The following is a 14394-nucleotide window of genomic DNA, read 5'->3' on the forward strand; positions in this document are numbered from 1 at the left end:
AAGAAGCAACCTTTTAGCCTATTGCATTGTTAGCGGGTGTGGTTATAGATTGTGGCGGTTAGTGCTGTTTTTTTTCCTTGTCTGCCAGTAGTAAAGCTAATGACGTGCAGGCTCATTTTGGATCAAATAATATGAACAAATTACATGGCAGATAGCAATCATTTCTTGATCAATATTTTCATTTTAGAAACGCCTCACTTTGCTTTTCGTGAACGTTCCTCTTTAAAGGAAACCTACATAAAGTCAGGGAAAAAACTGTTTAACTTACCTGGGGCTTCTACCAGCCCCCTGCATCCATCCTGCGCTCGCGCCGTGTCCAAACGATCCTCCGTTCCCCCACAGTGGCTAGGTTTTGATTTTGGCGACTGAGCCAGTCGCTAGCTACTGCTCCTGTGGCACCCTGGCCGCGTAGGTCCTGCGGATGCGCAGAATGCTCCTTACGGCGGGAGCATGATCGAGGACGTGTGCGGCTGGTGACTGGCTCGATCGCCAAAATCGAAACAGCCACTGCGGGGAAAAGGAGGATCGTGTGGACACAGCTCTAGCACAGGATCGATGCAGGGGGAGGGGGGGGGGGGGGTGCGGTAGAAGCCCCAGGTAAATTAAAATGCTTTTTCTTCCTGACTTAAGTTTTCCTTTAAAGCTGGTTTCATATTTATAAGCACTGGTGCTCAGCATACTTTATGTGTATTACACTCGCACTTACCTTTTCTTTAGCTCTGAGCTGGTCAAACATTTCCTGGATCTCTTGCTTCCAGTCCTCTTGTAAAGAATGGAATGAGTCTTTGGGCATCTCGAAGAAGCCGGATTCCTCTATAGTGGTTAGCTGAAACAGGATGTTGGTAAACGAGGGGCGACAGTGAGGGTCGGGGTTCCAACAATCTGAAGAAGACGAAAAAAGAAAAAAATTCAGTAAATCAAATTGCAAGTTGTCACAGGAGCCCTGGTGGTCAGACCGCAAATGGCCTTCCAAACGGTGCCAGCGCACGGATCGTGCGAACTCTGGTCGCAGTCAATGCGCAGGAACCGTTGGGACAAACCAGAAGGGAGCCTGTGAGATATGGGTAATTACAACTTACACACGATTCCAGGGTATCTCCCACCACCACTGGTATGGGCCAGTGGACCTGATTTACTGACTGACTGGTCCTGCGAATAAAAACGGTTAAAACACGCTGTATTCTGTCTAGCCAACAACAAACAATAGTAACGTCTCTTCAGAGGTCTGGTTCAGTTGTGTGCGTGCTGAATAGTAGGGTAGCTAGAACAACAACTGACGATAGCGTTGCTTTATTGAAAGCAATATAATTAATATATACAGACAATTATTAAAATCAACAATTATTAAAACAGTAATAGCCAGTATGAAAAATAAAAGAAGGGAGAAAAAATACTTAGTTCCTGGAAAGATGTCCTTTTTGTGGGAAGAATCATAAAGTTCTTGGTTTCAATCAAAGTTCAGAGTTCAGACCAGGTGGATGCCAGCATATCCTCAAGCTGGCACAGATGAGTTCAGGATGTTTCAGGGTGGAGGACACTGAGTTTGTCTCCTCTGCCATTCTTATGCCCCTGATCCAGTAGGAGGGAGTGAGGGCAGGGCCACACACCCCCTTAGAACATGAGATGGGTCCTCCCCTTGTCCTGGGGACCAGAAATCATGTCTTAACCACATATGGGCTCTATCTCAAAGAACCGTACAGGTCAGGGCAGATTTACTAATATTTTCAGGTCTGCCTCGATTTACCCAGCAGCCTGATACCAAACATGAGGGGTGGGACCCCTGTGGTATCATCAGGGCACTTTCGAACTGCCTAACTGACAGTCTTTACCTCAGAATGTTCTGAAATGTTCTCAGAACCAGCGCCAGACAAGGCCCTACATGCTCTGTTAGTTTGGAGAGTCTGCCAGCCTAGCAACACAGAAAATATGACACATATAGCAGTTTATGGAATATGATCTGCATCTGGGATTGACAGCAGGTCATCCCTAGGTGAGGTTCTTTTTGAAGCTGGCAGCAGCAAGCCACATGTCGGCTCCCCTGCTGAGGAAGGAGCCCGAGTGTCTGAGTTTTTCCACTCTAGATTGCTTCTGTCATGGTGCTTGTCACCTATACCTGATGGATGGGCCATCAGCACAGCTTGAAGCCAGGGACTCTCTGCAGATGACTAGGGCCCTTTTGGTGGAAGGAGGGAAAGCGAGAAAAAAGAAAAAAAAGAAAAAACCCCCAGGGATGTCATTTCTGATTCCTGTAATGGTCCTTCCAATTCGCTCGCGTTTCTCACGGCTGTTCCGTGACACAAGTCTAGATCATAACTACGGTATATACACCATAATAAACTGTTACTGGCAAAATTTGAGTATAATTTCAGGGATACCTGTCATGTTCCAACAAAACCAAAGTGTTTGATATATTTCATTAAGCTGTGTGTTAAAAACAAAAACAAATTACCAAAAGGGCAAAACAGCATCAGTGATTATTTCAGGTAACGGTCTAGAGCAGTGGTTCCCAACCTTTTATGAGGTATTGCCCCTTAGTGGAAACCGACTCACCCCTGTCGCCCCCCTTCTCTTAGTATGGTATACCCTTACGCCAGGTGGTGGTGCCAGTGGAGGGGGTAGCGCTGTGACCTTGCCAGCTAAAAATAGCCGGTGACTCAACTACTTTGCGCCAATTCCCTTACCGGTGTAATGTCAGCTATTGCAGCCCCACACGTTGTGCAGCCCCGCATGCGCAGTAGGAGCCTGCGTCCCATTAAATTGTGCAGCCACGTAAAACGTCCTAAATATCTCCGCTTCCGCACCACGTACACTCCCGAAATTTTCAGGGGAGGGAGGGGACCCCCAGATCTAGCTCTGTGCCGAATTGCAGCCCCCGAGCCGCGCTGGTTCCCGGGACTGATTGCAGCAAACCTATCTCGGGAACTAGCGGGGCTCTGGGGCTGCAATTCGACACAGAGCTGAATCTGGGGGTCCCCTCCCTCCCCTGAAAATTTCGGGAGTGTACGTGGTGCGGAAGCGGAGATATTTCAGGTAAATAATATCGCATGCGCGACACTCAGTGAGGAAGGCTGCTTCTGGGCTGCAATATCTGACATTACACCGGCGCGTGACCAACGAGCCCTGAGGAATTACGCAACTCTATCATGCACACTTGCATATTTTATACAGATCATATTTTTTGCCCATAATTTTCTTAAAAACGAGTGACACTGCGACACTATTTTTTCTGCCTTTTCATACTGATCGCCTCCCTGTCGCCCCCCACAAATTTACCGCCCCCCTTAGAACCCAAATCGCCCACCTGGGGGCGATCGCCCCCAGGTTGGGAACCACTGGTCTAGAGTGTGCAAAAGCGTCCCCCAACTTTGGTGGCCTACTATTCAGTGATCAGCCAAGGCAGTAAATACTTTATTAATGTTACTGTACTTCCTCCTAACTCCTCTCTCTACAGCAGAGAACATGTTGCTCAGTGTGTACATAGTTCAGGGATAAACTGTCACCAAAAATAATCAGAAATTCTAGTTTCAGGTGAAAGTACTGTAATATATGTTCATAGCTTAACCATCACTCGAAGCTGTTGTGTATAAATTTTGTGTATAATCTCTATCACCAGTACAAGACAAGTCTGTCTAAAGCCTCATCTACACGCGTAGATGAGGCGGCGATGTGGCTTATCAATCGAAGAATAGGAATAGATGAGAAGATTTAGATTTAGAAGTCCTCGGTGCGTCACGACAGATAATTACTGGAGTTTAGCAGAATTTATTGCATTCTTTGGACTTTAAAAAGTTAAGGAATTCCAACTGGCCACAAAATACCCCTTGAGACCTGCAAAAACAAAACAAAACAAAAAAAAAAAAAGGCTTCGAGTCTCATCCCATGGGAGTAAACAAAATAGTTTTTTTTAGATCTTGGCTAGTACCTTCCACCAAGAGATATGCTCCATGCATGCACCTGTGTTCCTTGACTCTCTTTTGCATTGATTACAAACTACAGATGACCTGCCTGCTCCACAGTACTCCTGCGAGGCAGACTTTCAAATCTGTGATTATGTTAAGTACCCCAATTTTTGATGTATAAAGAGTGTATAAGACAAATACATTTTCTAATTATAATGTATACATAACTTTAGAGTAGAGATCATGTATTAACAAGCTTGTAAGCGTCCAATATTTGCTTAACTTGCATAACATGAATATGAGAGTCAAAATCAAGTTAACATCTACATTTTCCCACGGAATAAAAAGCAACATAAATGGTTTGAGGTCTCACGCTCCCTATATCTCTAATGAAACAGCTAGAGGGGCTGAGAGGAGGTTATCACCCACATCTGTATGACCTGACTCAGTGCTAAGTTACAACCGAGGAATGTTTCCCCGCAGGATCAGACAATCTAATACTAGACGAAGCTTGGAGAAGAAGAAAACAAATAAAAAGGGAAGAAGTAGAAAAGACATATAGTAGGAAACAGAGAATTGAAGATGGGGAAGGGCGGGATCAGCCGCCGGAGAGATACGCAGAGGGCACAACTCAAATATTGACTGAATTTAAATACAGTACGGGTTAGTCCCCAGGTAACGAACGAGATAGGGACTGTAAGTTCGTTCTCAACCTGAAACCATTCTTAAGTTGGAACACTGTTCTACCTCTATCCCATGTCTCCTATGTGCCCCCCTCTGCCTCCAGTGTCCCCCTGTGTCTCTCTGCCCCCCTCTATGCCTGTCCACTTCAGTGCTTTTGTTTCTGTCTCCTTCTGTGCTTCTCGGTCCCTCTATGCGCCTGTTTGTCCCCTCTCTGTGTCTCGCTCTCTCCTCTGTGCTTCTTTGTCTCATCTGTCTCTTTATCCCCTCTGTGATTCTGCCCCCTCTGCCCCCGTACCCCTCCCTCCAGCAGCAGTGCTGGACTCACCTTCCAGCCAAAGCCAGCACTGCCCGTCTAGGCACTACGCCTTCTGTTCCCTCTAGTGTACGGTACTGCTTGCTCTATGCCATGTGGCATACAGGAAGCATGCCGTGCTCAAGAGCCGTAAGGTGGTGGAAAGTGGAGGATGGACAGCGTTGGACTCAGTTTGGTAGGGAGTCCAACTATGTTTCTGCGGGGGACATGCGGTGGGACTTGGGGGAAGTTTGAAGCTGCTTCTTCAAACTTCCCCTGCGTGGAAATGATGTAGTTGTGACGGGATCGGGCTGTTCGTATTGGCAGGTTCTTCGTAAGTCGGAGTGCACATGTACTATAGTATATTTTATGTGCTTGAGTGTGACAATTTCTCAACTTTTGGTATAGTAAACTTATGATAAAATAAAGTACTTTTCCTGGTTCCTTTGGTGGTTACTATAAATATATTCCACTATAATAAGACTAAATGGAGACCTGTATCAGCTGTGTTTCAGCACAAATGTTTCTACCTCCTTGCAGAAAAAGCCTTGCCTTCCCTTTACAAGATATAGAAAAGGTGGAGTCCAGCTATGCGCTGAAACCCGGCTGGGACAGAGTTCCGATGAATCTTCATTACTTACACAATGTGCCAGGGCAGTATAACGTTTCTTCCTTCTTTGACATGTGAACTCTCATCGCTCCAAGTCCTGGTGCCCTTCTGATTTTAGAGGTCAAGGCCAAGGCCTTTTTGGCCTTCCCATAAATCCGGCCGTGCAGATAACTGAACACAGTGTTTGACTTGTAGATGTCTAAAAATTCATGTAATGTGGACTTTTTTGCACTCACGGACCTAATGGAAGCTTTTAAAGGACATCCAAGGGGGTGAAAAAAGAATTGATGAGATAAACAATTGTATCCATCCTCCTCCTCCTAAAAATTATCTTTTTTAGTTTTTTTTTTTTTAGTTTAGTTATTTTTAAATCTAAGTTTTATGTTTTTACTATTTCATGGCCATACCAGGAAAGTGTTTTATGGCTGTAATTCCTTATTGCTATAGTCCGACCCGGACAGAAACTGTCACTTGCATACCTGATTTTTAACGCTTTCAGGCAGAGAAAGTAAAAAAAGGAACACAGCATAGTTATTTGTGTGCTTGGCACTGTACATACATGTCTATCTCATCATGTCACATGTCCCCTCAGATGTCCTTTAACTCCTTTGGCTATACACAGCTGGGATACGGTCAGGGTTGTTTTTTAACTAATGAAATAAAATGTATTCCTATTCCTATCAATTAAAAAACAAAACAAAAAACTCACTTATGCCGTTTATTGCCTTTTATACAGTTTTTGTATTATATTTTATAATACAAATCTTTCAAGAAAAATATTGAAACAAAAGTTCTAGCAGCTAGAGACGGAGGTTGAAAAATAACATTTAATAGCATTCACTATTAAACAGTTACAAAACGACTTGTACAGTGAAGGTAATGTCATACAGAATGATATTTTAAAAGTTAACATTTACGGATTAAACTCACCCTCCATAAGTCTGGCGAAGGGTTCTGGGCAGGTAGATGGAATAGGAAGGGAGAGCTTATTCATAGCAACGCCATAAGCCACAGCCAGACCATCAATGCCTCGGAATGGTACCTCTCCAGTCAGCAGTTCCCATAACAACACTCCATAGCTGTGATTCAGTCACAATGAAAACAAATAACAGGCATGTTCGTACAGTATCTCAATGCAGCATACAAAAACCTAAGTTTAAAGCCCAACTAACCCTGTTTAGAGCATTAAAGCAAAATTGAAGTATGCCAGAGCTGAATGACAGCAACAGTTTTATACATACCTGGGGCTTCTTCCAGCCCCATGTGCACGGATCCCTCCCACGCCGCCGTCCTCACTTCACTACCGGGTACTGTAACTTCCTATAGTCGTGGCCAGTCTGCGCAAGAGAAGTGCGCTCTCTAGGTATCTCTCTGCCGGCCGGCGAAGAGATAAGTAGAGAGCGCACTTCTCTTGCCCAGCCTGGCCGCGACTGGAGGAAGGTACAGAAGACGGAGAAAACTGAGGACGGAGGCGTGGCAGCGATCTGTGCACACGGGGCTGGAGGAAGCCCCAGTCATTAATAAAAAAAACTGTTGCTGTCATTCAGCTCTGGTTTCCTTTAAAAGTACTACATTTGCATTTTCATGTTTAAAAATCCAAAATTAAATTACTCACGAAAAATACATTTCTCCAGGATTAGAATGTACTATGAATGACTTTTTTCCTATGTTGCTGTCGCCTACAGTAGGCAGTGAAAATCTGACAGGTATTGGACTAATTCATCTCCTTATAGGGTATTTTTAGTATCTTTATTCTTCACAAAAGAAAGCCCTGGAAAGCATCTATACAAGGATGCCAGCTGGCCTCCCTACCAGATTGCACATTATTCTGTCAGTTGGACTGAGCAATTGTCATTCAGTAAGTGCTTTTAAAAATAAACAAAACTCTGAGATTTCCCCATGAGGAGATGGACTAGTCCAAACCCGGTCAGATTTGTACAGCCCATTGTAAGTGACAGGAACATAGGAGAAAAGTTATTTATAGTACATTCTACTCATAAGAAGTACGTTCCTTCCAATGTGTACATGTGTATTTTAAATGTTACAATTTTTCATGAGAATTTAAAAATTTTACAATTTTTTTGCAGTAGTGGTCCTTTAAAGAGAACCCGAGGTGGGATTTAATTATGTTACTGGGGCACAGAGGCTGGTTGTGCACACTAAGACCAGCCTCCGTTGCCCCAAGCTATGCCTCCAGGACCCCCCTGCGCGCCGCTATACCCCCGCAGTGCTGGCGACTCCTATCAGCGGGAGGGAAGGGTCACGGGCGGGTAGCGCCGATGCGGAGGAGGCGGGGGAGCGGCGCTGACAGACAGCGCTTAGGTAAACATTGTGCTGGCGACACGCTGCGTGTCGCCAGCACTGCGGGGGTATAGCGGCGCGCAGGGGGGACATGGAGGCACACCATGGGGCAACGGAGACTGGTCTTAGTGTGCACAACCAGCCTCTGTGCCCCAGTAACATAATTAAAACCCACCTCGGGTTCTCTTTAAACCCTGGGCTTCCTCTAGCCTCATAAGCATGGATGCGTCCCTCGCTCTCCTCCCGCCATCCTCCGTTCAGCCGCAGTCAACCCCCGGTACTCAGCTCAGTCAAGCTCAGTCTGACGGAGTGACATCAGCTGGGGTCTGCTGTGCTTACGCAGAAGGTCTGCGCATACGCAGAAGGCCCCCCCCCCCGCTGACGTCACTGAGCCAAATACCGGAGAAGATTGCAGCTTAACGGAGGCACGCGGTAGGACGGCGGTAAAACAGCCCCTTTTGTCATCTCTGAGGGCCGTATGCAATTAACTTTTTTAAATTTTTACATTTTTTTTAGCACTTTGCAATGGAAAAAAGTACCAAAAAGTAGGTGAAAAGTACTGCAAGAATAATTTGCAAGCATTTGTTTGCTTGCTGGTGGTTTAAAAGGCATTTTATTTACAAGTTGTGAAATCACCTAGGAGAAAAAAGTGAATAGCATATGGACCTCAGTCTCTTTAAGCACATACAAGAAGTTAGGCCAGCCTAGAGTCTGACAAATGTTCCCACCCACTCTCTGTGTATAAAGGCCCATACACACGTCGGATTTTTCTGAACGACGGGTCGTTTGAACGTTCCGTCGTTCAGTCGTTCGCACGCGGAATCAGACGTGTGTACGGACTATCGTTCGCGTGATAAGACTGGTTTCCAGCGATCCGCCCGGCGGATCGCTGGAAACCAGTCTTATCACGCGAACGATAGTCTGTACACACGTCGGATTTGACGTGCGAACGACTGAACGACGGAACGTTCAAACGACGGGTCGTTCGCAAAAATCCGACGTGTGTATGGGCCTTAAAGCTAAATGATGAGGTAAGACAGTTAATTGTGCAGCTAAGGAAACCAGTGCACACTGCAAACCAGAAGTGAAGGTCGAAGGAAGCATGGGACTGACACAATGCAGGTTATTATAATAATGTCTGGGAGCACAGCATTCAAACTATTCATAAGCACGCACTACTGCCCTTGAACATGTACAACATGAATTCCTATTTGCCCTACATGAAAACTGCCACTGTTCCAAAGCTATTCTCTCCTACCACTTGGTGGGGTGCAAAAGCTCTGCTCGCCTATAAAAGAATATCCTGTAAGAAATAGGGAATACAATCGCAGATGCTATTTTCATGCTCCATCCATGTCAGTGACTGTCACTATCCTTTGCCACCACCTTCAGTCACACATTTTCTACTTCAATTCTGGGATATGAAATCCGGCATCTACTATTTTTCATCCTTTGGATGCCACATGATCAGTTATGAGTGTCCTGCCCATCATCTGAATCCAAACAGGGCAAAAAGCAAGCGGTTTAGTTTAAAAGGACTACTATCATGAAAAATGGGGCAAATGTATAAGAGCTACTTTTCCCCAGAGTGAAATACACTATGAATTACTTTTCCCCTATGTTACGAATACTTACAGTATGTAGGAAAGGATGCAAAAAAAAAAAAGACAAACCTGACTTGGACTAGTCCATTTGCTCTTGGGGACTCATATTTTATTCTTTACAACAGTGCTCCATGGAAAGGATCTATACAACGATGCCGGACAGCCTTTCCTACTCGTCTGCACACTATTTTGGCAGTTGAACTAAGCAACAGCTTTTGAAAAAAAAAAAAAAAAAAAGAGAACCCTGAGAATCCCCTATGATGAAATGGACCAGTCCAAAACCTGTCATACAAGTCAGATTTCTACTACCTAGTGTAAGTTGCATAGGGAAAAAAAGTGATGGATTGTGAATACACAATTCCTTGAGGCATCCAAATACCTCAATACGTCTTCAATCATTGTGATAAATGTACAGATGAGGGAAATGCAGCACATGTCATAGCCATACCTCCACACATCGCTGCCCTTCGAGAACATAGATGAACGAATAACTTCTGGCGCCATCCAGGCATAGGTACCCGCTGCACTCATCTTGGTGGTTCTGTGCCATTCTCTTGCCAGGCCAAAGTCTGTGATTTTCAAAACCTTGTTGCTGAGATCGCTGTTCTCCACCATTTCCAAAATTAAAACTGAAATAAAATATATGATAATTTATATATGGTCATGTGAATAATGTACTTTACATAAAGTGATATTTAAAAAAAAAAAAACATTACAGCAAATACAGAATGCTAATCTGATTCCTTCTTTAGGATTCCTCCTAAAAGTATATCTATATACCATTGCATTCAGCACATCATAGTACCCAAACCTAAAGCTATATTAGGCTCAGAACCAAAAGAAAACCCCACTGCAACATTTGTAAAGCGCTTTTCTCCTATAGGACCCAAAGTGCATAGGCCTGTGTCAGATCCATACATAGTTATGGGTTTGTGATGTGTACAGGGGAAAGTTATGAGATCATAAATACCAGACTGAACAGGTGGCTTCTCAATTTTGATTTAAACAACTCCAAGGTTGGAGCGGTCTTGATTGGATGTGGCCAGGTGCTCTAAAGCAGTGTTTCTCAACATTTTATTGGTATGTACCCCTTTTAAAACCATATACTCACGAAGTACCCCCTAGCATAGTAAACATTATCACAAGTACCCCTTGACAAATATATATTCAATCCTAGTACATTATAATTGGTTTTAAACCACTTCCAAGCTTTTACTATTGCTTTTAATTAGCTAAAATACTAATTTGGTGTTGTTTATATAGGATTTATCATTTTCTAAAACTCTAAATGTGTTATTCTTGGTTAAGTATATCAAGCCCGAGTACCCCCTGGAACACTCAGAAGTACCCCCTGGGGTATGCGTACCACAGGTTGAGAAACTATGCTCTAAAGGGTGGGGGCAGCACGACAGACAGCTGTGGCTCCAAAAGATTTGAGTTGGACGCTGAGGATGGTCCAGTTATTACATCCTCTTCATCTCATATTTAATTTTTCCACCGAGGGCTCATTACTGCACAACATGTAGTGCTAAAGTACACTGCACAGCACATAGGGGCTGATTCACAAAAGCATATCTCATGAATTCTCTCCTGATTGGTTTTACCTCACGAATTATCCATCCATACCAGTTTTTTTTCACCTGATCTACAATACATTTTTAAAAACCCAATGGGAAATGAAAGTTTAAAAAGGAAAAAAATTAATATCTCTGCTAAGCTAATCACAAGCAAGTTCTTTCTTGATTTGATTATTTTTTTTTTTCTTGGAAAGGGTTGATATATTTTATAGCGGAGGTGATTAAGTTCAAGTAAAGAGATGTAATTCATGAGTTATATTTTATCAACTCCATGCTGTCTGAAATACAAGAAAACATCAGGAATTGTGCAGAAACCAATGTTTGACATTCCCACTGATGCATTAAGTTGCAGTGTATTCCAAAAATGTACTGATGCAAGCATTTCTGTCAGTTTGTGTGTTAAGAGCGTTCTGTTTTGAGCTCAGGTCTCCGATGTAGGGGAAGGAGGGGGGTGGGGCACCATTTGACCTTGGCAGTTTCTGTTGTACTGTATGAATTTGGCAGTGGCTTAAATGAGCATCATATTGGTGTGGCATTTCACAAACACACTGTGTAGAATTTGAATGTTGAACACATGTACAACAAACACTGATTTATGCTGAACTCTCATAAACCCCTGAAAATGTAACAAAGCAGTCTCAACATCCTGTAAGCCAATAGCATACAGGAAAAAAAAGAAAATAGGTAAAAAAAAAAAAAATGAATAAAAAAGACAAAATAGTCACTGGAAGGACACATTCTAGTTGAGTGCAATTATTTCTAGCAACAAGTGCTGAACAATAACAATTGATACAGGTTGTATTGTTAATTACAGTGACAAAACAATGTAAAGTATATTGTTCTATTTGTTATATTTCTTTCTTCCTTTCTTCCTATCTACAGAGAGCGACTTCTTAATCCTGAGTGAGGACAGGTCTAATCTCCTCACCTGCCTAATGAGTGGTTACCTAGGTGGTAACCCGTGTTTGTGAGTATTACCATCTCACTGTTTCATTTATCCAATCAATTTTGACATACTACACCATATTGGGCTGTCGATTTCTCTTCAACTTTAAAACAATGTAAAGGCATTTCAAATGGGTTTAAAGGGACTCCGAGCAGTGCAGAAACTATGGAAAGATTCATATTTTAAAGCTCTCTTTCTCCACTTTCCAATGATATATAAACCGCCACCCTACGCCTTTTAGTTTTCGCTATTTTCGCGATTGAAATTGCCGCGGCCGCGATTTCAATCGCGAAAATAAAGAAAACTAAAAGGCGTAGGGCGACGATTTAGGTGTCGCCAGAAAGAGGAGAAAGAGCTTTACAATGATATCCATCTTTCCATAGTTACATTGTATTACACAGGCCGACTTTTTCTGCTGAATGGAGCTGCTGACACTGGGGAAAGTGTCGTCCTGTGTAATACAAGTAACTATGGAAAGATGGATATCATTTTAAAGCGCTCTTTCTCCTCTTTCTGGCGACACCTAAATCATCGCTCTACGCCTTTTAGTTTTCTTTATTTTCGCGATTGAAATCGCGGCCGCGGCAATTTCAATCGCGAAAATAGCGAAAACTAAAAGGCGTAGGGCGGCGGTTTATATATCATTGGAAAGAGGAGAAAGAGAGCTTTAAAATGATATGCATATTTCCATAGTTTCTGCACTGCTCGGAGTCCCTTTAATCTTCTGGCTACAAATTGTAAACCACCTTCAGAAGGAACAGTAAGGTACATACAGTGGAGGAAATAATTATTTGACCCCTCACTGATTTTGTAAGTTTGTCCAATGACAAAGAAATGAAAAGTCTCAGAACAGTATCATTTCAATGGTAGGTTTATTTTAACTGTGGCAGATAGCACATCAAAAGGAAAATCGAAAAAATAACCTTAAATAAAAGATAGCAACTGATTTGCATTTCATTGAGTGAAATAAGTTTTTGAACCCTCTAACAATAAAAGACTTAATACTTAGTGGAAAAACCCTTGTTTGCAAGCACAGAGGTCAAACGCTTTTTGTAATTGATGACCAAGTTTGCACACATTTTAGGAGGAATGTTGGTCCACTCCTCTTTGCAGATCATCTCTAAATCCCTAAGGTTTCGAGGCTGTCTCTGTGCAACTCTGAGCTTGAGCTCCCTCCATAGGTTTTCTATTGGATTAAGGTCCGGAGACTGACTAGGCCACTCCATGACCTTAATGTGCTTCTTCTTGAGCCACTCCTTTGTTGCCTTTGCTGTATGTTTTGGGTCATTGTCGTGCTGGAACACCCATCCATGACCCATTTTCAGTTTTCTGGCAACGGGAAGGAGGTTGTCGTTCAGGATTTCACGATACATGGCTCCGTCCATTTTCCCGTTAATGTGATTAGGTTGTCCTGTGCCCTTAGCAGAAAAACACCCCCAAAGCAAAATGTTTCCACCCCCATGCTTGACGGTGTGGACGGTGTTTTGGGGGTCATGGGCAGCATTTTTCTTCCTTCAAACACAGCGAGTTGAGTTAATGCCAAAGAGCTCTATTTTGGTCTCATCAGACCACAGCACCTTCTCCCAGTCACTCACAGAATCATTCAGGTGTTCATTGGCAAACTTCAGACGGGCCTGCACATGTGCCTTCTTGAGCACAGGGACCTTGCGAGCCCTGCAGGATTTTAATCCATTGCGGTGTAATGTGTTTCCAATGGTTTTCTTGGTGACTGTGGTCCCTGCTAATTTGAGGTCATTCACTAACTCCTCCCGTGTAGTTCTAGGATGCTTTTTCACCTTTCTCAGAACCATTGACACCCCACGAGGTGAGATCTTGCGTGGAGCCCCAGAGCGAGGTCGATTGATGGTCATTTTGTGCTCCTTCCATTTTCGAACAATCGCACCAACAGTTGTCACCTTCTCTCCCAGCTTCTTGTTAATGGTTTTGTAGCCCATTCCAGCCTTGTGCAGGTCTACAATTTTGTCTCTGACATCCTTGGACAGCTCTTTGGTCTTTCCGATGTTGGAGAGTTTGGAGTCTGCTTGATTGATTGATTCTGTGGACAGGTGTCTTTTATACAGGTGACTAGTTAAGACAGGTGTCCTTAATGAGGGTGACTAATTGAGTAGAAGTGTCTAACCACTCTGTGGGAGCCAGAACTCTTAATGGTTGGTAGGGATTCAAAAACTTATTTCACTCAATGAAATGCAAATCAGTTGCTATCTTTTATTTAAGGTTATTTTTTCGATTTTCCTTTTGATGTGCTATCTGCCACTGTTAAAATAAACCTACCATTGAAATGATACTGTTCTGAGACTTTTCATTTCTTTGTCATTGGACAAACTTACAAAATCAGTGAGGAGTCAAATAATTATTTCCTCCACTGTATAGTGCTAATTTGCAAACATGCCATTTTAATCATAAATGGTGCCTTTTATATAAAACAAAAACATATTGTCAAATATGAATGCAGAGGTCTAT

The 14394-nt window shown here is 43.2% G+C and overlaps 1 protein-coding gene across 1 annotated transcript in view; it reads right to left on the reverse strand.

Annotated features, from left to right (window-relative positions):
• MAP3K9 (mitogen-activated protein kinase kinase kinase 9) overlaps positions 1-14394 on the reverse strand; it is an 88385-nt gene that overhangs the window by 17879 nt on the left and 56112 nt on the right. The window contains exons 3-5 of the mRNA XM_068251937.1: positions 9839-10019; positions 6416-6564; positions 707-882 (exon numbers count right to left, since the gene is read on the reverse strand). Coding sequence (XP_068108038.1) covers positions 707-882; positions 6416-6564; positions 9839-10019 — 506 coding nt within the window. The remainder of the gene's footprint in view (positions 1-706; positions 883-6415; positions 6565-9838; positions 10020-14394) is intronic.

This window comes from Hyperolius riggenbachi, chromosome 9 (assembly GCF_040937935.1).
Source record: "Hyperolius riggenbachi isolate aHypRig1 chromosome 9, aHypRig1.pri, whole genome shotgun sequence".
NCBI lineage: Eukaryota > Metazoa > Chordata > Amphibia > Anura > Hyperoliidae > Hyperolius > Hyperolius riggenbachi.